The 27,349-nt window shown below is 44.2% G+C and overlaps 1 protein-coding gene across 2 annotated transcripts in view; it reads right to left on the bottom strand.

Moving 5' to 3' along the window:
• Nucleotides 1–19,949, bottom strand: part of LOC147886976 (uncharacterized) — a 69,825-nt gene extending 49,876 nt beyond the window's left edge. For both annotated transcript variants that reach the window (XM_087394962.1, XM_087394961.1), the window contains exons 1-8: nt 19,018–19,949; nt 16,033–18,669; nt 15,543–15,660; nt 15,351–15,439; nt 15,014–15,252; nt 14,502–14,588; nt 14,282–14,381; nt 13,633–14,174 (exon numbers count right to left, since the gene is read on the bottom strand). In XM_087394962.1, the coding sequence (XP_087251088.1) occupies nt 13,633–14,174; nt 14,282–14,381; nt 14,502–14,588; nt 15,014–15,252; nt 15,351–15,439; nt 15,543–15,660; nt 16,033–18,669; nt 19,018–19,083 (3,878 nt within the window). In that variant the 5' untranslated portion in view covers nt 19,084–19,949. The remainder of the gene's footprint in view (nt 1–13,632; nt 14,175–14,281; nt 14,382–14,501; nt 14,589–15,013; nt 15,253–15,350; nt 15,440–15,542; nt 15,661–16,032; nt 18,670–19,017) is intronic.
• Nucleotides 19,950–27,349: the final 7,400 nt, after the last annotated feature.

Genomic DNA, 27,349 nt, shown 5'->3' on the forward strand with positions numbered 1-27,349 from the left:
TGATGCTCAAGAGAGGGGTAGAACCTCTGTCTCTTTTGAAGGGGCAAATTCATGTGTGTGTGTGTGTGTGTGTGTGTGTGCGCGCGCGCCTATGGGCTTGGAGTCCTATGCAAGAAGTGAGTGCGTGTAGGTGTGCTAGAAGGTTCTAGTTAGGTGTGTCAAGTTGGTGTGATGAGTTAGTGATCATAGGAGGTGATTGATTGAGATAATTAGGGAGATGATTACCTACATGGAGGCAGTTGCCTATATATGTAACCACTCTTGGAATAAAGATTTACATTTGTGCCTCATTGCTTCTTCCATGGATTCACACGTGGTATCAGAGCTTGCTGAAGATTCTAGTGCCTTTGAAGAGATTCTTTAAAGATTCTCTCTTTTTCCCCAAATGGAGTTTTCTTCTTCTTCTTCCTTCCTTCCATGAATTTCCTTAAGCTCGTTCTCCTCCTACAAGCCACCATCGCTCCAGCCCTTCCAGGTGTAGATTCCCCTAGTTAGGGCGCCCTTCCACCTGAGAGGAATTGAAAGATTATGGCCTCTACAGCCCGTGCTTACACTCGCCCTATCCCGTGCCATTTCTGATGATACAGCCTGTTGGAGACACCATTTCAAAAACGGTCTGAGGTGCACTTGGGCGACCCTATGGGCTACTTGCTGGTGAATTTTGAGAGCAAATGGACCAAGAAATGAGGAGAAACTACAGAGAACAAGGCGGGTTTTTCAAGGAGACATGTTTTTAGAGGTGGAGAAATGTTGCTGCACCTGGAGGCTCTTGGTTTGAGTGATTCCTTTATTCATCACATTGATGGATGTGAAACTGCTCATGCTGCATAGACTCATCTTGAGCATGTGTTTGGAGCACAGGGAAGATGCTCTAAGTTTAGCTTGTCAAGTTCTTTGACTTAAAATTGGATAGAGGGGAGTCCATCTCTTCACATCTAAATTCAATGAAGAGCATTTTGACGCAGTTATCTCGCATCAAGTTTAATCTTGATGAAGATATTGTAATTGCCATCTTACTTAGAGAAGTCTCACTGAAGAATATGACACTATTGTAACCACACTCACCAATATTCCAGTGATTACAAAGAAGGGGCATATTTGGCCAGACGCAACTTAAGCAACTTCAAGGAAAAGAGCAAAATGAAATGTAACTTTTGCGACAAACCTGGACACTTTGAAAAGGAATGTTATGCCAAGAAGAGATGTTCAGCCAATCTTGTTGAGGAAGTTCATAAGGCAGTTTGATTCTGCTTTCAGCCTGGAAAATTTCAGTGAGTCCTCAAACCTTCGTATGGTTGGTTTACACTTGACCGGTACAGCCAATGCATGGTGGATAACTAAAACAGCCAACTATGTAGCCCCCAGGAAATGAAAAGACTTCAAGAAAACCTTTTATAAACAGTTTATTCCCAAACAGTTTCGGGATCACGTCCTTTTGGGTTGGGAGAGCATTCATATGGAAGCACAAGATACAATTGAGTCTTACAACCAGAAATTTTGGGATGCATACTTGCGAAAGTATGCAGGTTTCGCCTTTCAAGAATATTTCTGACAAGACTCAACTCAGGAAGACAGGGCAAGACTCACTCCAAAGATACAAGCTCAAGTGAACACCAAAGATATTAAAGAAATATCAGATCTTATGCATTCAGCCAATGTGGCTAGTCTCATGTACATGCAGGATCCTACTAGTGTGCCTTCACTACAGGTAGGATTACTAGGGGATAAAAAGCTAGTGACCCCCAAGTTTAAATTTCCCAAGGCTCAGAAGAGGGGATTTCAGCCTCGAAAGCCGAGGGGAAACCAAGTGCAAAAGCCCTACAAGGGAAGACCACAGTTTACCCCTGAATAGATTGAAACTTTCAGGAAAGAGGGTAAATGCTTCAGGTGCGGCAAAGAGGGGCATGTGGTTGCCCAGTGCCCAGAAAAGCCTCCAACTTCGAAGGGAAAAGAGGCAAAGAAGCCACAGGGACCGCAAAAGCCAATGGCAAGAGGCATTCCTGACATACTAGGTCATGTTTCAAACCCAAAGGAACGAGAGCTCAGCCCAACCAGCCCTATATAAGGGCCCTAGCCAGGCCCTTTTGGGCTGCTGCTAGGCTCCCCTTTTCTGCTGCAGGCTGTATACCTGACCATAGACCCCCACTATACTGCGCCTTGCTGCAGCCCTTTGCCGGCACCTTGTCATGGCCGTACCTCTTCCATACACTGCCCTGCAGCAGCCTGTACAGATCCGTACAGCTTTGTACCCTGCTCCGTACACATGCTGATGTCAGCGCGCCTTTCATAGGGTCTGCTGCAGTCCACTGAGTGCCTCATGCCAGGCCTGATCCAAGACACTGTCTCCCCGCCATCTTCCTGCACATGAGCTGCTCCTGATGCAACCTTTCATCCTTGGGATACCCCACCAACCATGAATGCTCTAGATCTGTCCCAGATCCACACATCCAGGTAATCTCTCTTTGGGCACATCCTGCCCTAGGTCTCCCTCCCCCACGCTCTCCTCATTTGGGGGCTTACAGATGGGGAGGTGACCATTCCAACACCCCCTCTCACCGACACATCTCGGCCCAATGCCAACACGTCGATGAAGATGCTGCAGTAACTCCCTGGTCGTAGTCCTCTGGAACTTTTCGATGTCAAAATCTTTTCCTGGCTTTTCATCCAGTGGCTCTTGCTCCACCAAGTCCGGTTCTGCTTCCGCACACCATCCTGGTACACAGGTCCATCTCTGGTAGCACCTCCAGGCACCACCTCCTTCAGTCACATTCCCGCCTTCGAACTCGAGCAACCCAGCCATCACGATCTTCCAGTCGTCCCCCTCATAATGAGTGAACAACCTGGAGTCTTCTAGGCACCATGCTCTGAGGGTCTGTTTCAACCCGTCCTTCCTTTGGCAAGGTTTGCAACAAAAGTACATCTCCAGATCACCTCGATCGTGAACGTTAAACGCACCTGACTGAACCTGAGTCACCCTCCTTCTCGCAAGGGCACAGTCCTCCAGTCGTGGCAGTCGATTCCCTAGAGCTTCTGAATCACGGTCGTCCTTCAGCAAGGTCCCTGCCTTCAGGCTCCCACACCTGTCAGCCTCCTACTTGGGCTCTGATACCATGTTAGAAAATAACCAACATAGGGTACACACAACGGAAGACTGATAGTAATGCCCAGGAGCTCACACAGTGTGGTGTGGGTGTGGAATCACAAACTTCTTTACTTATGTGCATTCAATAGATGTGCAGACTCATCAATAGACAATGAACCAACCAAATAGAGAAACCACCAAAATATATATATTTCCATCCAAAACTATGGACACAATACAAGAGAGACAGATCCAGAGTCCCACCAATGGTGTGGTCCTCTGACCTTACCACAAGGTCCTTCTCCTATCAACTGGCTATCTCTAGACTCGAGCCCACGTGCTCCACTTGGCGCTTCTGTAGACTTTCTGTCCTTTGACCTCAGCTCCTTGCTGCCCTAGAAGACAGCCAAGGTCTCAGCCTCACACTGAGCTAAGTCTGCAGCAACGCTGGTACTCCTTCAGCTTCTGGATGTAGGCCCCAAGGGTTGTGCTCTGCTGCTCCTTTCTGCTCTGCTGGAAGCTGCACTGCTGGATATTGAAATGAGGCAAGAGCCTCTCCTTTTATAGGCCTAGGGCCTTGCTAAAAAAACCGACCAGCCTGCAACAGACTGGGCCGACTGGACAGACTAGGTTGGCTGGCCCAACCGACCTGGTTGGCTCAGCCCAACCAGCCCTATATAAGGGCCCTAGCCAGGCCCTTTTGGGCTGCTGCTAGGCTCCCCTTTTCTGCTGCTGGAGACCCTGCTGCAGGCTGTATACCTGCCCATAGACCCCCACTATACTGCGCCTTGCTGCAGCCCTTTGCCGGCACCTTGTCCTGGCCGTACCTCTTCCGTACACTGCCCTGCAGCAGCCCGTACAGATCCGTACAGCTTTGTACCCTGCTCCGTACACATGCTGATGTCAGCGCGCCTTTCATAGCGTCCTGCTGCAGTCCACTGAGTGCCTCATGCCAGGCCTGATCCAAGACACTGTCTCCCCACCATCTTCCTGCACATGAGCTGCTCCTGATGCAACCTTTCATCCTTGGGATACCCCGCCAACCATGAATGCTCCAAATCTGTCCCAGATCCACACATCCAGGTAATCTCTCTTTGGGCACATCCTGCCCTAGGTCTCCCTCCCCCACGCTCTCCTCATTTGGGGGCTTACAGATGGGGAGGTGACCATTCCAACACTCCCTTGATAGGGAAGCTCCGTCTTCATATACAGAGTTATGTGGATCAAGAAGACTTCTTCATTTCTCCCCTGAAACATCATGATGTAGTCTTGGGTATGCCTTGGTTTCATCGCAAGGCAATGAAGTTAACTCTTCTTGAAAGAGTGCTAGAGTTTGTACATAGGGGCAAAGTACATCATGTGGTTGCTAAGAATAGAGGAGAAACTATTCCCATTGTATCAAATAGTTCTGTTGGAAAAGAAATAAAGTCTGCAGTTTCAGATTACATGATTTTTGTAAAAGAGAGAGATGTGGAAATGCATGCTGAAATAAGTGAGGCAGATCAGAATAAATTTCAGTTTCTTGAAAATTTTAAGGATTGCTTTTCTAACGCTTTGCCAGGGGAGCTACCCCCTTAGAGACCTGAGGATCATGGCATAGAACTTATTCCTAATAGGCCCCCATACTGAGTTAGTACAACTCAGCGAGAAGAGATTATGACTCAGGTGCAGGACTTGTTGTCTAAGGGGCTGATTCAGCCCAATTCTTCTCCTTTTTGTTCCCCTGTACTGCTAGTACAGAAGAAAGATGGCTCATTCCGTATGTGCGTCGATTACCGCGCACTGAACAAAATGACCATCAAGAATAGATTCCCTATTCCGCGCATTGATGATGTGCTGGATCAGTTAAATGAAGCTTCAGTTTTCAGCAGGATAGATTTAAAGAGTGGCTATCACCAAGACTCAAGTGAGGATACAGCCTCAGGATGTGCACAAGACAGCATTCCGCACTACTTTTAGGTTGTACGAGTATCTGGTGATGCCTTTTGGATTGACAAATGCCCCAGCTACTTTCAATAAAATTATGGATCGTATCTTCCGACCCTACAGACAGTTCACTGGTACCTTCTTCAATGACATAATTGTATTTTCTAAGTCCGAAGAAGAGCACATCATCAGCTCTATGCAAACAGCAAGAAAAGTGAATTCTTCCTGGAAGAAATCCATTACTTGAGGCATATAATATCCAAAGATGGGATACGGATGGATCCGGCAAAGATCCGTGCCATTCAAGAATGGCCAGAGCTGAAAACTGTGCATGAAGTTCGAAGTTTCCTAGGCTTGTGTTCTTACTACAGAAGATTTATCAGGCTTTTGCGGATATAGCCGCTCCACTCCACGATCTTACTAAGAAAAGTGCAGCTTTCAAATGGGGAATTCCTCAAAAGACAGCATTCATCACACTCAAAGGGAGGCTGACCACAGAGCCACTTTTAATAGTTCCAGATTTGTATCAGCCATTTGATGTGGATTGTGATGCTTGTGGGGAATGTGTTGGGGCTGCATTGCATCAAAATGGTCATGTAGTGGCCTATGAGAGCAGGAGACTCCGGGATGCAGAGAGATCTCTGGAAATCTATGAGAAAGAGTTATTGGCTGTAATTCATGCCATCCATACATGGAAGCATTATCTTTTGGGTGCACATTTACAGTTAAGACAGATCACCAAAGTCTGAGATACTTTTTGACTCAGACAAAGCTTTCCGAGAAGCATATGAAATGGGCAAATATGCTGTCAATGTATCATTTTCAGATTGTCCATACTCCAGGAGTTCGGAACAGAGTAGCAGATGCTTTGCCTCGAAGACCCTAGGTCAACAATGTGACTATTGCTTATCATCAGGACCTGGAAGATATTAGAGAGCAGTATGCTAATGATGCAGATTTTGGTGAGATTTTACAGCAAATGCAAGAGGGGCAGTCCACCAATCACTATTCCCTGAAAGATGGGTATTTAATGAAAGATACTGCCTATGCATCACCCAAGAGATGAGGAAAAAGATTTTGGAGGAATACCATGCACCTCCCTATGCTGGACATAGAGGAATTACAGCAACAACTCAAGCACTAGAGAGGTATTTCTTGTGGCCATGAATGCGGAAAGATATACATCAGTTTGTAACTAAATGCCTTATGTGTCAGAAAGTGAAGTATGATAGACGGAAGGCACCTGGCCTACTTATGCCTCTTCCCGTGCCTCAGGCACCGTGGGAAAGTATTGCAATGGACTTCATTTTTTATTTGCCAAGATCAAAGTCAGGGAATGATGGGATTTGGACTATCATTGATAGATTCAACAAGCAAGCTCATTTCATTCCGAAGGGCAGATCATATGGCTACGCTTTTCATGGCACATATCTTTAAGCACCATGGTATGCCTAAGTCCATTGTCAGTGATCGAGATCCCAGAATGACCAATCTATTTTGGAGAGCTTTATTTGATAATATGGGGACGAATTTTTTCTTCTTCTTTCCATCCCCAGACAGATGGTCAAAGTGAAGTAGCAAATTCTACAGCATTGGATATGCTGAAATGCTACGTGGGTGACCAAGGTTCAGACTCAGAAAAGTACCTACCTTTGGTAGAGTTTGCTTACAATAATGCAGTACACAGCTCTACAGGGAAAGCCCCCTTTGAGGTCATCTATGGGAAGGTGATTCTACCACCTATCCTGAGGACCGAAGACGAAATATTTGCAACTACTCAGTTTGTGAGAGACCTCCACACAGCTTACAGCCAAGTACGGACAGCAATTGAAAGGTCTCAAGAGAAGCATAAAAGAGCTGCAGATAAGCATAGAAGACAGTTAGATCTCAAAGAACAGGATTGGGTACTTTTAAAGTTCGAGAAAGCTAGGCTCCGCAAGTTTAAAGACAAACAGAAAGTGTATGCAAAGTTATCTTCCAAGTACTATGGCCCTTTCAAGGTTACAGAAAAGATTAATGAGGTTGCATACAAGTTGGCATTGCCAGAGCATTGGAGGATTCACAATGCATTCCATGTGAGTCTTCTAAAGAAACTCCAGGGGCCAGAGCCTACAGAACCAATATCAGAGGATCCACCAGAAGTGGATGAGCTGGAGGAGGTCCTTCAGCCAGAGCAGATTGTGTACCATACTGTACGCAAAGGCCCTCAAGGCAAGGAGTTTTACAGGTATCTTGTAAAATTCAAGAATTATACGGCATTGGATGCCAAGTGTATGAATGAAGACATGATGTCCGATCATCCACAGCTTTTGGATGTTTACAAGGAAGCTTTTCAATTGAGGTCAACTGAATAGAAGACGAGGGGATGTCGCCACAATGTAAATATCCTAAGTCAAAGTACAGTTGACCATTTATCTGATCATAATTAAAGAGTTTTCATATGTGTTAATTATGGTCAAAGAGTTCTTTTAATGGTCAAAGATACTTGACTCTGGTCAAGTAAGCCTGATTTCGGTCGGGGAGACTTGGTTTATCACCAAGAGGATTAATCGTGGTTAACCAGAGAATCACAGAGCTGACTACGATCAGAGAGTGTTGACTTCCGTCAACGAGACTTGGCATACGCCAAGAGGGTTAACTACAGTTAACCAAGTTGTGCCAACTTTGGTTGGAGAGATGTGCCAGCTTCGGTTGGAGAGACCTGGCCATAATTAAGGCGCCACAACCATTGGTCAAAGCCCTTAATTACCACCAAGAGGGTTAACCAACTTCGGTCAACCAAGAATTGTGTTCTATGTTTTGTTCATATGTTTGTTCCGTGTTGGGGATGCCCACCTCTGACTAGGATTAGTCCACAGTTTATTATTTGCATGCAAAGCGCTAACAATTAATGGGTGCCATGGTGGTGTGCTTTAATTAATTGTTGCAGGTACTATGAGGGGCTAAAGACCCAAGTAATTTGGAGCGTAGCGAGTATTTCGGAGGCCACCCACGTGACCAAGTGCTACGAAGACCCCAGAAATTGCCCTTAGAGGCATGTAATAGGACTTGGTCTAGATTTTAGACAAGTGGCTTGTTGCCATTTTGGAAGGAGCTTGAAGCTCTTGTAAAATGAATTCACGTTTGAATTTGTAAGGGCAGCTCTACGCTGAACTGTGTACTTGAATTTCTCTCTCATGAATTAAAACCTTCGGGGGGGTCCAGCCCGACACCTTGTCCTGGGCCCTAGTATATCTAGGTTGGGAGAGGGAGTGAGGGAGAGCTTGTGAAAGTGTATTTGCTGTCTGTTACGAAGGGGATTGCATGTAACATCAGAGACGACCATGCATATAAAGGGAATCCATCTCTGAAATTATAATGCAAATGCTGCTGTCCATCAGACAAAACCTTGCAGAGTCCCCATCCTCTGCATACTAGTCCTTCATTGCATCCAACTCAGACTCAACACATATGCGATGCTGAAAGAAATTGCAAGTATATGAGAAAGAGTTGCTGGTTGTGGCTCTTGCTCTTTCTGCATGGGAGCATTACTTGCTAGGGGCTAATTTCACTATGCAGACAGATCATCAAACATTCTACTCTCAAAGGCAACAACCCGTCCATTATGCATGAGGATTGCACCAATGCTGTTCCCACTTACATCACAATGGACAATAAAAGCCTGACCAACATTGCCATTACCCATAGCAGGGTTTGCTATACCAGCCCCAATGCCTTGCATACAAAGCATGCCTACAGGAAATCCCATAATGCTATGCATTCCATTTTGCATTCCTGGCTGCATGCCAAGCATCAACCCTTGCATTCTAGGCTGAAAACCAATAGGGTGATTTCCAAGCATTCCTTGGCCATTTCCAACTTGGCTAGCCACTGTTTGAAACATTGAACCACCACCAAAATATCATGGATGCACTGTCGGGTGCGGAATGACTTGCTGTCCCTGATTTGCACGGTGAAAACCATTGCCTTGGCCATGCAAATCAACACCAGAACTATGAATAAACAGTTGCAATGGAGCACCCTGTCCATTTGTCATAGCTATTGGCTGTCCATTTAATGGCATAGGTCCATATAGCTGCCTATCAGCATTCTGGTCATCTTCAACAGAAGCTCCCTCAAACAAGATTGTCCATCTTGGGAGGACTCCTGTCTGCTATCCCAATCCTCATCAATATGTGGCATACTTGCTGAATTCTCCTTGCTGCAATACGATTACAGCAAGCAATACCTGCACCAGACACAACCACACGCTCACCTCCTTAAAGAAGATGGTGATGTCTCCTCACCAAAGCAACCACGGACGAACCCCCTTCAGGAAGTAGGTGATGTCCCGGCAACGGAACCATGAAACTGGGCTTCAATAAAAACAAAGGGCAGTAGCACTACAAATAACCAGCCAATGCTTTCACATTCAAACCTTGGCACCCCTTTCGGTATTTCTTTAATTAAGTGAGAGGCCCTGAATCCAAGTTATACAAAGGATACATTCTTTCTTGCATCTGGGGCATTCCACTTCCCACTAGGCATCCACATACCCTGCAAAGCCTCTCCTGTTCATTGCTCTCACTAAACCTGGCAAAAGGCATCCATCTCTTTTCCAAATTGATTGCACTCAGGACGGAACTGTTTCTAATAGCCCACTCAACCACTCAAACCCCATAGCTGTCATTAGTGCCCAATTAGCCGTCTATCTGCTCAAAAGCAGAAAAGCAGAACAAGAAAGCATACACAAACTTTCTCCACTGTCCAGGACTACCACTACCTATAGTCTCTCACCCTATGCGTCGCACATATCCTGATACAATAACTTGTTTCCCATAAGAGATCTAGCATCACAATACAGCAAACACTATGGCAGTCACACCTGTACCATTCCATCTCGAGGCTCCAGGGATACTTCCCATTCCAAATGATGCTGTATCAAAGATGTGCCATCTGCCTAGCAACACCTGCATGCATGTGACCAATCAAATGGAGAAACCAAAAACATATTCCCACACGGAACATGTTACCAATCAAAGCCAGCAAATAGGATTCACTATGAATTCGATCTTTGAGTATGCATCAGTATCCCAAACACTGGCCCTGCTGGGCCCTGCTCTCACACAGCAGTGACAACAGGCATCCACATCAATGCAAACACCTGCATAAGAACCCGGAATTGTTGCTAGCAACCCAAACGGGGTCACAAAACTCCCCAAACTGCCACAGCCTCACTGAGATACCCAAGCAATTGGGTGAGAGCATAACTGGCCTGCCCACAAACTTCAGAAGCATGAATTTGAACTGTGAAATCCACAGTGGATCACTCTGCCAACTAGACCTCTCCAAACACAGTTCACAAACCAATGCAATCACTGTTAAGCATCAGTGAACTTTTAACCAGCTCGGAGCTCAAACAAAGCTCAATCACGAGCTAATGCATACACACGGAGAGATTTCTAACCATGTTGCTCGTACAACCTTGGCTCTCCTGCCTGTGAACACAACCCAAGGCAACCTCCACGAGCCCATACAAAGCAACTAAAAGACAAGCCTAACTCTCCATTCACCGTTGTCAGTACACAAGCGCAGCTGTCCGTACATCTCACCTCAGACATGAGCATCCGTACAGTCTGCTCAGATGTTCATTGCCTCTGTGTATTCCATACACATAGTCCTTAACCTCGTACTCGTAGTCATAGTGGTCCCTTATACACAGCAACAGCAGTAATCAACCATACATTTGTACGGAACGTCAGCAACCGGCAGTGATCGACCGTACAATTGTACGAAACAGCAACCAGCATTCCGTACCAACCCGTGCAGCCGTAGTAGTGCGCGCAGCTCCTGCGCAACAGTTCGTACCCGTCCGAAATTCGTACCAGCAACCCAAGCTTGCTTTTAATCCCTGTGATCCCGTCAACTTCCGTCCATTTTCCTTGCCTGGATGCTTCCAAGGTCCTCCTAGCCAAAATAGTTTTGCACGGGCATGCCACTTGGCAACCCACATCTTGGTTTTCCCCTAGGGGCTTTAATTTGGCCCTGAGCCCTAGATGGTCAACACCAATGACCAACTTAGAGCTCATTTGCCCCTTGCCTCCTCTAGTGGGATCAAACCAATGACAAACTTCAATTTCTAAGGTTCTTTGGGCCCCTCTTGGCCCTAGACCTTACATTTGCCCCTAAGGCACAAATGCTTGGGGTTCTAGCACATCAAGCAACCCTTGACCTCGCTCCTTGTATTCCCAGGCACCTGCCCACATGCAGCCCAACATGCATGCACCAAAAGTCACGCTCTCGGGACAAGGGCTCATTTCCCCCTCTAGCTATCTCTTCCTTTCAGCTCATTTCGCCTCTATTATGCCTTCTACATAGGCAACCGCCTCTTCTTCTCTGCTCAGCCTGCGTGTGCATTTTGGAGCTCTAGGTGGCCTTGACGGCCTGACAGCTTGCTGGCCGGCGCTTCATTCAAGACGCATATGTACATGTGGCAGTTTTCATCGCCAAAAACAGCCCTTTATTGCTGCTGCTGTGTAGTCGACTACCTATGAGCATTCTCTGCAGTAGTTCAAGGTCTTTGAGAGTGATAAAAGACTCCTTAGTTGTACAAAGAGGGAAAAATCTATGGAATGGGGAAGAAACGACTCCATATTTTGCCAAATCAAAAATGTTTTGAGTCAATGTGAGGCATTTTTATAATGTGTAAACCACCATATTCAGGTTGTTCACCTTTATCGTAAATATCAACCTCTAATCCTATGGTAGATTGAGAAAGTCTAAGATCTAAGAAAACACAAGAATCCCCCCTTGAAGTGTAGATTCCTTCTCCAAAAGCACAAGTGTCTTTGTACATAAAGTCTTGAAAGTTAGGAACATCTAGTACAAATAAATCATCTATAAAACGCCTAACTTGGCTAAGCTTATGTAAAATGATAGGGCAGGTATTGATAGAAATAAGACATTGCAAGAGTTTAAAATTTAATAGTACTCAGTGTTCCTATCCCGTGCTAAATCCAAAGCACTGGATGAACTGAGTTTAAGAAGTTACCTTTCAAATCACCTGTCATCCAAGTGAGTCACTCTAGGATAAACTAGCTGATCAAAAGATTTACCTGAACAACATAACCATGTCATTGGGTGAGGGTCCTAGTCTTTGTTTGTACAGTTTCATGAACAGCGGGTTAGCCAACCACTAGGTGTAGACCATAATATAAACATATGCTCTCACACATACAAATTCACAGACCAACACATACTTGAGCATCCATTTATACAAAGTCTTCAGACTGAGTTTCTATCGGCATTCCAGAGGTGAAGGGCAAACTCAGCCATGACGAAGGGTAGCACTAAAGGAGAGCTAATCGAAAGGTAGTCCAAAATCTCTTCAACTGCTTGTGAAGACTAACGATTTCATTTTAGTCTCTCCCAAATGAGCATCTAAATCTAGCTGATAGGGCAATGCACCACTTAAGATAGAAAGAATTATCGCAAAACCAGCAAGCTGCAACATGGACAAAAACTTCACAAGGTGAAAATTGGCATGTGCACTAATACGACAGAAGCATATATCTAGATGAGTCCACGAACATGCCCAAACTCATCCTCTAAAAACAAGCCATCACGCATAGCAAGGACTAGCTAATATGACATCCCTACTGATGTCATCAGCGCGTAACAATGGGTGTAGACCATAGTATAAACATATGCTCTCACACATACAAATCCACACACCCACACATACTTGAGCACCCATTTATACAAAGTCTTTGTACTGAGTTTCTGCCAGTACTCCGAAGGTAAAGGGCAGACTCAGCCATGACGAAGGCTAGCACTAAAGGAGAAGGCTAATCAAAAGGTAGTCCAAATTACTCAGATTTCTTTTTTGGATACTTAGGAGGCATGTGACAACTTCTTGAAAGAGAAAAGCAACCATATGCTAGAAGGGGAACAGGCCGAGGAGGGGGAGGGGGGGCGGGGGGGGGGGGGGGGGGGCGCAATACCAAAAGACAGAATAACTAAAAGTTATAAGGCTCTCATTTTGTAATCCAAAGCGGTATGAGAATACTTGAAACAAATTATTGATGGTGGCATCAAAGCAAAAGTTTCTAAGCCAGCCTTGGTTTCTTTCCTATTCGCTCTGAAGAGCTTTTTATCAGCCCCTTCTAGGGTGCTCTTTTTCATGCTTGCATGATGTTTTTCTGCCTTGAGCTTGCTCTTGCAGGTTTTGTTCATACTATAGAAGTCCTTTTTTCAGGGCGGGAAAAGAAAAGTGGCTAAGCCACAAGGAGATGGTGTGATGGAACATAGGGAAAGACAATTGGATACTTTGGACAGGGAGCAGGATTGACTGCCCTCTGATTTTACAGAAGCATGACAGCACAAGCTCAAATGAGAACACGACTATTCATAAGACAGCTATTTAGAGCTGTATATTCACTATAACATTGTGTGCATAACTACCATTTCATTCCCTTGCCCCTCTCTGCCCCTTCGTCGCCTCCAACCCGTTCAGTTTCTCTGCCTCTGTCGTCTCCCATCATTACTCTATAAAACCTTTTACCAATGCAATTCGTTCATGCTGTATGCTCTAAGCGCCACAAGCTGTACAAGGAGGTCAGGAAGAAGAGAGAATAGACACATACCCTTCACAATGAGATCTGCACTTATTTCGACCTTTCAATCTTCCTCTGTTTAAAGAAGTATTCACATGACCCTCTATAATTTCTACCACAGCTGGCGTTTGTTGACCATCTTGCAAACACGGCTGCATTCCACCTTGTAAGTTTATGAAGCTTTCTACACAAGAATGATGGCTCTTGTCTAGAGGCTCCATTTTCTCAATTGTAAGTGTCTTACTGTCATTTGGAGTGCTTTCTAAAGCAGCATTTGTTGGATTTGTTAAACAAGCTACTAGACCCACGGAGGCATCCACAGTAGCTGGAAAACCTCCCTCAAATTTGTATGACGAGCTGCCAATTGTCATGGAAGTACCAATCTCATGAACATTTATTTGCAAATGTTTCTGAAGAAGGGTAGTCCCAGGAAATGTCATTAAGTTAAGTTTACTGAGTTCACGGATGTCTGACAAGTTCATGTGTTGAAAACCAAATGCACCAATCCAAGTCTGAAGTAACTCAGGGACTGCCGGTAGAATCAATTTCTCCACCCCTATGCTCGTCAACATCTGCACAATTACAAGTAAAAGAACTTTTATACCAAAATTCGTCCTTGCAAGGACAAAGTTAATGAATAACTTGCCAGTAGTAGCAACTAAAAAGTAATCAAAACAACCTCTTCAATCGCATGCATCAAGCGCCGGCACATGCCTTGACGGCGATATTGATATCGAGTACCAACAAGAGGCATCTCTGCAAGCCTGATCCCATGCACCCTACAAGAGGAACATCAAAAAGAACATATGTAAAGATCCATTACAAATAAAGTTTAACATGGACTTTCTAGAGGCGTCTGTGGAGGGGCCATTTGTGAGATGGTCAGAAAGAGTGCAGACCTGATTGTTGCTACTGATATAACCTCGTCCCCTCTTTCCAAAAGCATCGTGTAAAAGCCACTATAGTTAAGTCTAGTCACCTTGGACCTGCGGTTGGGGAAAGCCACACACTTCAAAATAAGCCTAAATCCTCGACCAGTTCTCATTTCTAAGAGAAATGTCAAGCTTAATTGTAAATTCCAATATTGCAGAAGTACACATGCAGGACAAGCAAGAAGACACACACATGCTTGAGCCAATCCACCTGGATTCAAAAAGATGTTCATGTACATAAATTGAACCTTGCGTCTGTGTACAGAAGTTCAAAAGACAGAATCACAGAGCTGCAAAACAGCCTGCTACCTTCCATATATACCTTCACAAGGCTAGAATATATCCAATCCTACAAATTAGATTTTTCATAAACAGGCTGCTACCTTCTGACGTATCCATGTACATTCCATCAAGAATGACAATAAAATGAAGCGGCTCACACACTTTGCTAAGTGCAGAAATATACAATTTGAACTCACCTTCTATTGTACAAAGCTTGAGATATGAGATCTACTTTTGTGCGAGGATCAATCATAGGGACAAAACACTCTTGCATTACGCCATGTGCTACCGAAAGTTTGCTGTTGTGCTCAGCTATAACTTCAAAACTTGAGGGTGTAATCCCATGATCTCTTTTCATCGATCTCAATAATGTCCAGGAGAGACCCTTTTCAATAGGATTTGATATACCAACTCGTCCTCGCAGCCCTGTGAAGATCTGTGTGACACAAGAAAAAACACATTTCTTGTGCTTGGATATAACTTGCACGCTAACCTTAACCTATAAGGCAACAGAGCAGGCAAGGCAAAATATACCTCTTCACAACAGCGGCCACAGAACCAGGTCTTTCTTGAAGCTCGGTCAGATTTAAGAATGCCATGCACATGTACACAAGCAAGATGGTCTGCAAAACTCTATAATGTTACAGCTCATTCCTGAACCAAAATCTTCTAAACAAAGAACACTCTCCACCTTTGGACCACTTCGAAACACAGGCAAGCACTTACATTCAAGCTCACATTGAGCACACCGAAGCATTGTTTTATTTACATCTCCCGCAAGCTGGTTGACCCCACATGCACCACAGGAGCATCTAGGGCAATACCAATCCCCTTCGGGAATGACCTGTATTCACACAATTCCAGCAGAAATACTGCTCATGATTCTAAAAAAGTTACTATGCTGACCAAAGTGAACACGTTATTAACAACCAAACCATAGACGATGGTTTTTGCAAACACTAGTCCAAGCCAAACGAGTTTAAAGTTACTGATATCCCATGGGTAACAAAGCAAACCCCTGAAGAGCCAAATGAGTTAAAATGACTGATATCCCATTCATAATGTGCAAAAACTAGTCCAAGCCAAACGAGTTTAAAGTTACTGATATCCCATGGGTAACAAAGCAAACCCCTGAAGAGCCAAATGAGTTAAAATCACTGATATCCCATGCGTAATGTAGAAAACCCCACCCATAAATTAAAATAGTCATCCTCACCTGCAGCCCAATGCAGTCGGCATGAAATGTTGATGGACAGTGATCGCAAAGAATCAACTCTCCACCATCCCCACACACACCGCAAGTATCATCACTACTATCAATAAAACCTTCCTTCTTCTCTTTGGCATCCTGAAGGGCACAAGCTTGCATCTGACATTCTGAAATAGACCTCCCATCAGTCAGAAATATGTTTGCACTGGGTCGGTGAAGCTTACTTCCCGCATGGAGTTCAAAATTTGACAAAGTGAAAACGTCCTTGCAACAATTACACAGAACTCCCTCACGAGTTACCTGCCCCTTCTTCATTACATGTCCATCCTTCCTACTAAGATAGCACACAGATTCATTCTCGATCAAAATTCCCTTATCTATCAGCCAAGAGAGCACAGTGGACTTCCTGAAATGAGATGGTTCTGCACTGTCTTGCGCAAAAGATGAGTCCTTAGCTCTTCCAGGAGGCGAGAGAAGAACCTGCATTCGACAACCCCCTCGATGACGACTAGCCTTGCAATCCTGTAAAAGGTTTGTCTTTTTCAGAGTAGTCTTACTCCTCTTGCACCTTGATTCTGTAGAACAGAAGCTGTCCAACTCACTATGCTTCCTTTTACTGACCTTCTCTACACAAGGGCTTAACACACTCCTCTTAACCCTTAATGGTTGTACAGAACTTTCCTCAATTACACCCAGAGAGTTTTTGAATCCCAACTCCCCTTCTTGAAAGGTACGATGACTTCCCTTTTGGTAAAGAGAACCAAAGTTACTTTTGCCTGAAAGCAGATTCTGAGGATTCATATCCTGTGGGACCTTTGTAAAATTGTGAGAAGATTCAAGCTTTTCTCCCGCAACTATCTCTGCTTTCATTTGTCGTGTGTAAGGCTTCCTGAGGCGCATAAAACTTTCAGCAATGTTGTATGTATTCAGAAGTTTTGATGCCATACTTGTACCTTCCCTGAAACAGGTTGACAGGTTTTGAAGCTTCTTCCATGCCCTGCATGCTGATGCCAAAGAGAAGTACCTAGATCCACTGGGTGACACGTATACGGGTTCTTTCTTCCATATGTGAGAGTGCGATGAGTGAGAACGGACTCGAATTTCAACCTTCCATCCAGCATCGAGAAGAAACTTTTTGGCTGATAAACGGGCATGCTTGACCAAACTTTTAACTTCATTGGAGTTTCCTGGCAAAGATGCTTCATCACCTCTGGAATCAGTTTCCTGCACTTCAATACTACCCGCATACTGAGACAACCAGGTGGCAATGCCTGTCCTCGGATAGAAATCGTCACTTTTGTTTTCAGACTGCTTACTACCATCACTGGTATTTTCAGTCCTGCCTCCGTCACCACCAAGGGGTAATTTGTGGCCTGCTGTGGCATGCTGCGAGTTTCGTCTGACCAGCTTGCTCACTCTAGATCTTAAAGGCCTGCCACTGTTCTGATGAAAAGCCAGCGAACTCCTTGTAAGCCTAACCCTAGTTTTGTCTATCCCTCTAAGTCTAGCTTTTGCAGATTTTCTGGAGAGGGCACTCTTTCTTTTATCGGAACCTTTTCTACGTTCAGGTTTCTTCTTGAAGAATTGATTCAAGACAGTCCGCTTCTCTCGGGTGGCCACCTGGCCAACTGCAGCATCAGTCTGCAAGCGTGCCTGAGAAAGAGAAACATTCGAACCATCTCTTTGCTTTCCGGATGTCAATGGTGTAACAACTTCATTTCCAGTTTGAGAGGGAAGGATCAGAGTAGGAGAATCAGAATGATCCTTTGCCCTTGGCATTGCTTGGTCTGATTGATCCAGAAAGCTATCATAACGGACACTGACGAGCTGCCCATCGTCAGAGAGAGGACAACGTAAACATTCAATCTCTGACGACTGCTGAGCCGTTAACGTTGTGCCATTGCCATCCACTAATACATTGGAGTTCTCCTCCTCAGCCAGAGGTACCTTGCCTTGATCCACATTCCCACAATTACCTGGCCCCTCGACTCCCCTGCACAAATCATGCTTGCTCTGTGACCGTGCATCAAGTTTCTGCTCTTCCTTCCACGAGTCCCCTCTACCATCACATCTTTTCTGCCGCCAAAGCTCCTTCAACGAACTCCTAGTTTGCCTCCATATCTGCTTAAGGGAAGTGAAATCAATCCTTCCATTTTCATTAAACACTGCCCAATGACCACGCAATGCCCACCGTCCCGTAGCCTCATCCCACTCCTGCGAAAGTCTTACGCTTCTCAAAGAAGTTCGCAGATCATCACCTTCCTCTGGGAACAAGATCCTCACCTTTTCGTTTTCATAACCTGATCGAACATCGTCCAGAAGAATGCCTTCCCACCAAGCATCGTCGTAAAAAGCGTCCACTAGAAGACCTTTAGTCCAGTTTTCAGGCGCAGGTAAGAGACATGGAGGTGGTGTAGGCCTGATAAAGCCACGATTGCTTCGCTCAGCTGGACTACCGTTCCTCTCTCTTAAGGCAGAAGATTGAGACCTTATATCCTCGTAAAGCGGAATTGATTCTCGTAACTTGTTGATGCCATCCAACGTAAGTAATTCATCGTATTCCACGATTCTGCGGCCATATTTCACTTGCACTACCACTCCAGAGTGCCAGGAGCCTCGAAGTCCCTTCTCTTTCTGTCGGACCTGCAACAGAACGCAAACGAAGTGTTAAATCCTTGCATAATGCCTTGCGAGACGCAGATGCATGCTCCCGACATGACAGCGACTTATAGTGAGAGCAATTGTTGCAACTCAGAAGGAAAATCCAAGACTGGCGGTTAAAATGTGGCCTTCTGAGGCTAGAAAGAGCGTGGACATGCAAAGGCTGGCACTTCAGAGGTTACCATTACAATAACCATAAAAATAAACGGGAGACGACCCGTGTAAACAATGTCTTCGTCTAGCATGTCCCTCCCACGAGACGATCGAGGCGAGACCAACAAAATGCGTAGAAAATAAGGGCAGGCAGTCGGAACAAAATAATCAAAATACCTCAACGCGCTCCCCTTCAAGCAATTTTCTGCCGCTGCCCAATGCACATCTGTTTAGGCCTTCCATGCTTTTCGTGAAGCAGCACAAATCACGTCAAGAGCAAGGCGGAACCCGCCGTTGCTCTAGAAATTGGGGGTGACACGAAGCCATCGTCCTTCATCCTTCAGCTGCAGTTCCAATGTGCATGTGCAAACGATACCAAGACGAACACTGGGATGGACGCGTGAAAATACGACCCTTGCATGAAAGTTCGTTCGTCGAACGCAAAATTCAACTTTTTCCCGCCCCCTTTCTGGCTTCCTGAGCTGTCCTGAATAGGGTTCAAGTAGAAAGGCTTGACGAATTCAGCAAAAAAGAAGGATCGCATAGCACAAATAGCGTCTCGAGCATTCTATTAACCACTTTGTGTCCAGATTCTAGCACTCCTGCATACGAGAGAGAGACAGACAGACAGACAGACGTACGTTCTGAAAATAAGCCTAAATTTGCCCCCACTTGGTCACTGGACCGGCGACGATGTACTGCGCGATCCAAAGCTATGCCACAACAACCAAATGAAGCACCAAAAAAGGTTTGCCTCAAGCAAATATATTTGCAAGATTGCGCTTCGAGCCAGAGGTTTTGAGTCCGCACTCGAGCACCACAAGAAACTCGAGGGCCTGCAGGGATGAGCAGCAAACACGAGAAGCAATTGCAAGCCAGAAAGAAGAACCAGGAGCTGGTGATTTCGAGGCGAGAGGAAGCAGGACAGAAAATCTGCCGGGAAAAGCTAGGGTTGTAGCGAACGATCAAGAGAGCAGGAACCTAAACAGAATTTGATGACGGGGAATATAACTTTGCAGTTGGGATGCAAGGCGATGAAGGTGAAGGGTGAAGATAGTGCAGATAATGATGACGATGACGATGAATGGAGGCGCTGCAAGCACAACCCTTGTTCCTCCTCCCTCAATATCTTCCCTCTCAAATCCCCCACAATTATTAGTACCTTCCATGAGATTAGTATTCCCTGTTTTCTCTCAATTAACTTAACCCCTTCCTGCTTTCACCTCGGTTCTCACGTACCCTTCACACACACGTCACCTTCCACGTGGAGACATGCAATTGGGCATCATTTAAAAGCTGTCTCGTACATCTCCCCCCCCCCTATTTTTGGCCTTCTCTGGTCTTAGGAACGAGTTTCAATCTTGAAAACGAAAAAAATCTTTTTCCTCTCTAATTATTTGGAGTCTTCATTTTGTGGTGCTCAGATTGCCTCCTTGTTAAGCATCATTCTTCTTTTGATCATTCATCTCTGCTCCTCGTTGGGTCGGCCCTTTGAATCCGATTCACCTTGTTTCCCTTTTGGAGGGCGGGGATCCCAAGCCGTATGTGGCAAGGTATTGTAGGTTCAAGCCCCATGCAATAAATGCCTTCAACTATGTAAAACCCTGCCCATGCTCTTGGGTGGGGGGGTCTTTACTGCCCAACTTTGTCCACCCCCCTTTTTTGGTGGATCCAATAATCTCTTTCAATGTGGCACCGCGCCCCTATAACAAAGGCTTGATGAGGTAGTGTGTAAAGGCCCTTAGTATCGAAGCCCGATTCGTAAAGTAAAGTGACATCGACCACTGGCAACTTCTGCAAGGATTTGGGTATTGCTTTCTCATATGAATAAGCTTCCAAAAGAAATGTGAATAGTGGATATGCCAAATACAAGCTCTCCTCAAATATGATATCATCACCCTGAAGGCACGAAGAAGTGCTGCCAATGGTGGAGGGAGTGTGACTTTATGTACCACATTCCATAAAATTTGACTTTTGAGATGCATCTTGTGCACTACTTGCAACATGCATGGCATAGTTATTGCCACAACAACAACACAATCTCCTCCATGATGGTGTCTTGCTCTACATGATGCATCTCATCAGCCTCTTCCAAATTTAATGAATCCTGCAAACATGTAGCAGCATCCTCCTCCATCATGGCAATGGTTTGCATATGACAACAAATGTAGCGATATCCTCATCCTCATAGCAAAGTTTGCATACAATGGGAGATGTTCAAAAGCCATGTTAGAGCATTGTGCATAAAGAGAGACAAACTATGACAACTTGAGCAAGCATTGTCTCTCCAGGAAGGGCTTCCATACTACCAATTTTGATATAGAGATAGCATATAGAAGAGGCACCTACAAAACAAGGAAGGGGACTATTAGTTAGACGGAGTGATTACATCATGGAACAAGAGAGTGGTTTAGTGAAGGGCTTCCTTGTAATGAAACAAGCAGAGGTGAAAAAGCAAGTCAATAGGTACGGCCAAGAGAGCAAGTAGCCAAGAGCTTATGAGACTTGAGCAATGCTTGCCTCTCTAAGAACATACGCTACCGCTTTGTCATGGACATCTACAAAGTAAGGAATGAGTTTATCAATTAGATGGAGTGGTTGCATGGAATCGTAGTGGGTTAATGAAGTGTCATAGGCATCTACAAAGTAAGGAATGAGTTTATTAATTAGATGGAGTGGTTGCATGAAATTGGAGTGGGTTAATGAACGACCGCTAATTTGTTGTAATGTAGAAGAGGCATCTACGAAGCAAGATTACTTAGATGGATCGATTGCATGGAACTAGAGCAGGATTGTGAAGGGCATACGCATAGTGAAACGGATGGAGGTGAACAAGCAAGTCAATTGGAGCGACCGAGAGATTTGTTGTAATGTAGAAGAGGCATCTACGAAGGAAGGAAGGAGTCCATTAGTTAGGTGGAGTAATTGCATGGAATTAGAGTGGTTGATGAAGGGCTTCCATGTAGTGAAATGGGTAGAGGTGAACAAGCAAGTCAATAGGAGCAACCAAGAGAGCATACATGCATGAGCTTACGAGTCGTATTAGTTGTAGCTTAGAGGATGTGTATCGAAGCTCTCAATGCTTGTGACCGTAGCATTAGGGCATGTGTTGAAGGAAGCTATGTAGTTGCTTGGGCGTTACGAATGCCAAACACCTACTCGATCCAAGCTTGGAGCTGTTTTGCAAGTACATGACGTGACTAGTAAATGGAGGTGGGTAGTGGAAGGCCAAAGGAGGGAGATGGAGTAGAATTGAGCAAAAGGGGAGAGGGACGCAACAAGAGAAGTAGAGGTAGAGGAGAAGGAGAGGGCAGAAGCCATGAGGAGAGACAGGGAAAGATTGTTTGAAGATGAGCATAAGAAATAGATAAGGCAATAAACCAATGTAGGATGGCCCATTCCTATAATGAGATGAACATTTAAATGGATGCTAGAAAAAGAAGCCATAAATGCTTCACAAAGAGCAACACATTCAAGCAAAGGGATGCCCCACAAATAGCTAGTATGATGAGGAATGCAAAGCAACCAATAAATCATGGAAAGAAATAGTAAACATAGAACGTATAGGAAAGGGTATACAAGCAATTAGTAAGAAAGAAGAAGAGAAGGTTCTTAAGAGAAAATTTGTTTGAGGAGCTTTAAAAATTTTATTAAGAGCTCTTCAAAATTTACATGAAAACAAATAACAGGTAGGAAAAGCGGCATGGGAAGACATGAAAAAGTTTGTCAAGCATCTCTAGGGGATAGAAGAAGAGGCCAACCAACATTTCTCCATTGAGATCATAGACAATATCATCATGCTAGAAAAAGATGAGTGAGGGAGCCGAAGAAATCAGTAAATGGGTAGGTTTCAAACTTACAAGGCCTATGGTGAGGAGATCAAACAAAAGAAACGCTAACCATACTAATAACTACAACTTTAAAAGAGGTGTTTCTCAGAGAGTCGCAACTCAAACTATAGGGCAGCAAGGAAATTACAAAAGGATCATGTTAAGCAGTGTAATGGGGCAAAACTATATGGCATAATACTTGAGCAAAGATTAGTCTATGGGCATATGTGTCATCACAATGTGAGCTACAATAGAGGGAGTCAAGAATAGAGGAAGGCAAGTTACTGTTGTTTTATGGAGTTTAAAAAAGATTTTGACACAGACCCTACAAAAAACTATGGGAAAGAAATGAACAGCTACAAATACTTCAAGAACTTAGAGAGCCCATGCTCAAACTATATGACAAGGTGCTTGCAAAATTGGCAAAGCCACTAATAGATGGTTAAAGCAAGAAGACACAATCCAAAAGATAAAGATAAGGAACAAATTTCATGTAGTACAAATTGGCAAAACACAAGAAGAAAGCTGTCTAGTATGCATGAGATAGCCAGAGGGGACAACCCTATCGAAAGATTTGCCCATCAAGACTACTATAGTATATGCACACACCATCAAGTCCCCCCCATAAAGATATTTTGAAAATGTAAAAGGTAGCAGATCCCTCTCTATAAGTATTACTTTGAGAAAAGCTTCAAACTTTGTAAATAGATTTGCAATGTTATCCTAGGTAGAGCAATCGGATAGGCTAATCTCCCTAGCATGCGATCTCTCTCTAACATAATGATAACGTACTTCTATGTGCTTCATACATGCATGAAAGATTGGATTTCATGCCACTGCCACAGCACCATGGCTCTAAATGAGCAGTAGTGACACTCACAAAGATCGGCCAATAATCTCCTCAACTATATAACAATAGCAGTGGTTGCCCTATACTTCTCCTCACGATAGATGTGGCAATAGTGGGTATTTTTTACTCAACCAATGTTTGCATGAACTACAAATAAAAAATGTTTCCCAGTGGTGGATTGTTGGGTATCATAATCTCTAGCCTAGTTTGAATCATTGTATCCATGAAACTACAAGCTGCCCCTCTAGGGATACAAGAAACCAAGATCCAAGGTACCCTAAAAATAATGGAAGAGCCACATGGCAAAATCTCTCACTACGGCATGCACGAGAGATAGATTTGGCTACTTGGCAAAAGCTTTGCAAACCTATGCTTGGTTTCTTGTGAGATATGACTTATGTGGATGTGGTTGCTCTGGACCATGGTGTTGTCATGTGAAAATAGACATGACATCAAGATTTGGCCAAGTGGCCAAATCTCTCTAGACTTTAGTGCTTTGAACAAAGCTAAGAGAAAAAGATTTGGCTACATCTCCAAATCTCTCACTACGGTATGCAATAGTGATAGATTTTTCTATTTTGCTAAATCCTTGCAAACCTTTGCCTAGTCTCTTATGAGGTATGGCCTATCTCGATTTGGTTTCGATTTGGCTACATGGCCAAATCTCTATGGACCATGGTGTTGTCACGTGAAAGAAGGTATGACATGAATATTTGGCCAAATGACCAAATCTCTCTATACCTTTGTATCTCGATCAAATACTACAAGATCAAGATGTGATGCATGGCCCAAATTTCTCACTATAGTATGCCCTTGTGGTACATTTCATCACTAGGGAAAACCCTTGTAAACTTATGCCTAGTCTCATATAAGGTATGACCTATGTAGATTTGGCCACATGGTCAAATCTATCTAGACCATGGTGTTGTCATGTGAAAAGAGATATGCCATCAAGATTTGACCAAGTAGCCAAATCTCTGTAGACCTTGATGCTTGAAACAAAGCTAAGAGATCAAGATTTGGGCATGTGGCCAAATCTCTCACTGTGGGGCCGCTTGGCCAAATCATTACAGACATATGCCTGGTCTCTTATGAGGGATAGCCTACGTGGAATTGGCTGCACAGACAAATCTCCCTTGCCCATGGTGTTGTCACGTAAAAAGAGGTATGGCATTAAGAATTTGCAAGCAGCCAAATCTCTTTAGAACTTGGAACTTTGAAGAATGCCAAGAGATCAACGTTGGTCCACATGGCCAATACTCTTAATATAGTATGGCTGACTTATAGATCTAGTTGCTTGGCTAAATCCTTTCAAACCTATTCAAGGTTTGGCCTAGTGGTAGATTTGGCCACTTGTCAAAATCCTTTTGTACCTATGTTAAGTCTATTAGGAGGTATTGCCTATCAATTCCTTTGCACCTAAGTTAGGGCATGGTGCGTTGGAACAAACATCAAGGATATGAGTTGATGAATAGTAGAGCAATATCTCACCCTAGTTTGCTCTCCAGATGTTGTCTTGCACATGTGGATAGCCTTGGGTCTATCTAGATCCTTTTTCCATTGTTGCTATGAGGTGAAATGTGTTGGATTATGGTGCCTTCTGCATAGCACTAATGGGACATTGTATTGAAGACTCGCTTCATGGCATGCCAATGGTGCGTAGATGTGGCAAAGCGGGAACTTGCAAAGGCAACTATTTTGGCCACCCTCTTGGAGCAGTAGCAGAGGGCAAATAAGGCCCTCAACATTAGAGTTCGTGGTATTCCTCGCACGGATACCATTCACATGGCCACTTGGCTAAAACTTAATGGTGACCTTGTAAGGCATTGTCATCTTCACCGAAATGCTCATGAGCTAGTATCATTCAAAGTGGTTTAAATTCAACTTACTTGTGGGTGGAAAGATGGTTGCCATTGGGAGGGTGATCAAGGTGTGCCTTGGTAGTGATAGATGGTTGCTTGTATGGAAGTGCAGTTCTTCCATTTCCTGCTGGAAAATGTGCAAAAAAAACTAGCCAATGGATGCATTCTTAGCCTATGAGGCTTTGGCTAGTGTTGTACATTGGAAAGCTTGGTTAATGAGTTGTATGGACAATGCTCCAAGAGGTCAATACAGGGTCAATACATGAAAACCCTACATAGCACATGCGTATAAGGGAGATTTATAGACCCCTTTCATTACATATTTTTGAGGTTTATGTAGACCCCTTATGTGCCTCTTTTCATGGTTAAAAGACCCCTGTTGGATAAAATTTTCCACTTTTCAAATTGAAAACCCCCTTGTGTATGTAATACATTTTTTGTGACTCTAAAAAATTGAAAACCTCCTTTTGTGAACTCATGTGCTATCTTACATAATCTTAAATGACCTCCTTGAGGGAAAATGTTGATGGAGCTATGGTACCAGTGAATTGTGGGGGTTAAAGGTCACTGGGCCTTTACCCCAGTTATGTACAATACTCAAACACATATATAAATGAATGAAAAAGAAGATTAGGGTGTTCTGCACCCACCAAAAACTTGTGTGGCTCTCTGTTTCTCTCTCTCCCTCTTCCATTCCTGCTTCTGTTGAGAGCACTCTCAATTGGTATCAAAGCCCGGGTGATCTAGCTGAGCGTGCGTGAATGCCTGGAAGCTTAGCAACTCTATGGGAGGAAGGAGAAGCTCTGTGGGGAGCTTTGTGGGTGACTTTACTTGCATCCGAGCTTTGTGGGTGACTTTACTTGCAAAGACCTTGAAGGAACCTTTGGAAAGGCACTTTGGTTTTGCGAAGTGGTTTTGAGAGCCTATTAAGTGTTTTCAAAGAAAAAGTTATTTAGACTCCGTATTGACTTGTAGAGGCAACTATTGCTTGCTTTTGGCGTCCATTTCACTTCACGAGCTTGGAAACACCTTCATTCTTGAATTTGGGATCATTTCATTGGATTTCTGACTCATTGTGTCAGTTTCTACGTTTTTCTGCCCGAGTGTTAGAACTCAAGTTTGGAGCAACCATTTGTAGATCTGTCAGTTCCGGTGGACTTAGAGGTCCTAAAACTTCTATGTTACTCATCATTCCCACTCCGGTGGAGTCTACAAATAGTTCTGTTTCCAAAAACGTTTTTCAATCCGTGTGTTGGACCCAGTGATTGAGACCACGGTTTCCAAAACCATCTGTCCCATTGCATTTCGGATGCATTAAAACCCCTACCTATCAGTTCTTACGTGATTTGGTGGAGTATTTTCAGAGTCATAGATCTCTGTGTATTGGATTTCGTCTCTCTATTATGCATTTTTCATTCTAAGGTTTTGAAACCTTAGATTTATGCCACATGGCAGTGGATAAGTGTTGACTCCCATTTCTCTCACTCATCGGTTGGGATTTTGGAGTCTAGCAAAAGAGAGAGATTTGCAGATTGTCTTGCTGAGTCCGATTATGCAATGGCGCCCATATTTTGAGGCATCTCACGTTTTATTTTCAGTAGCGGTCATTACCATAGGACCATGATTTCTTGAGCATACCTTATGCAGATCACTCTGGTTGCAGTTTGAGCCGTGTGCACTCATTTGTGGTGTGCATTGGGTTGCATTGGATGATTTATAGGCCATTTGGATGCATTGCGATCCTTATTGGATGCATTGATAGGCCCAGATTGCCTTGTGGGATGCTATTTTTATGGATGCTTTGCACATGGATGCTATTTTATGCTGAGGGACAGCTTTGACACATTACAGGTGATGCACTGATAGTGTTATGCTCTCTTGGATGAGATATTATTGATGCATATGCCCATGGACGGTGTTTATACTTGAGCCATTTGGCACTTATTGGCATTTTGGATTGCCATTGC

Source organism: Dipteris shenzhenensis, chromosome 23 (assembly GCF_047967505.1).
Source record: "Dipteris shenzhenensis isolate YYH24624 ecotype China chromosome 23, Dip_SZ_1.0, whole genome shotgun sequence".
NCBI classification, from domain to species: domain Eukaryota; kingdom Viridiplantae; phylum Streptophyta; class Polypodiopsida; order Gleicheniales; family Dipteridaceae; genus Dipteris; species Dipteris shenzhenensis.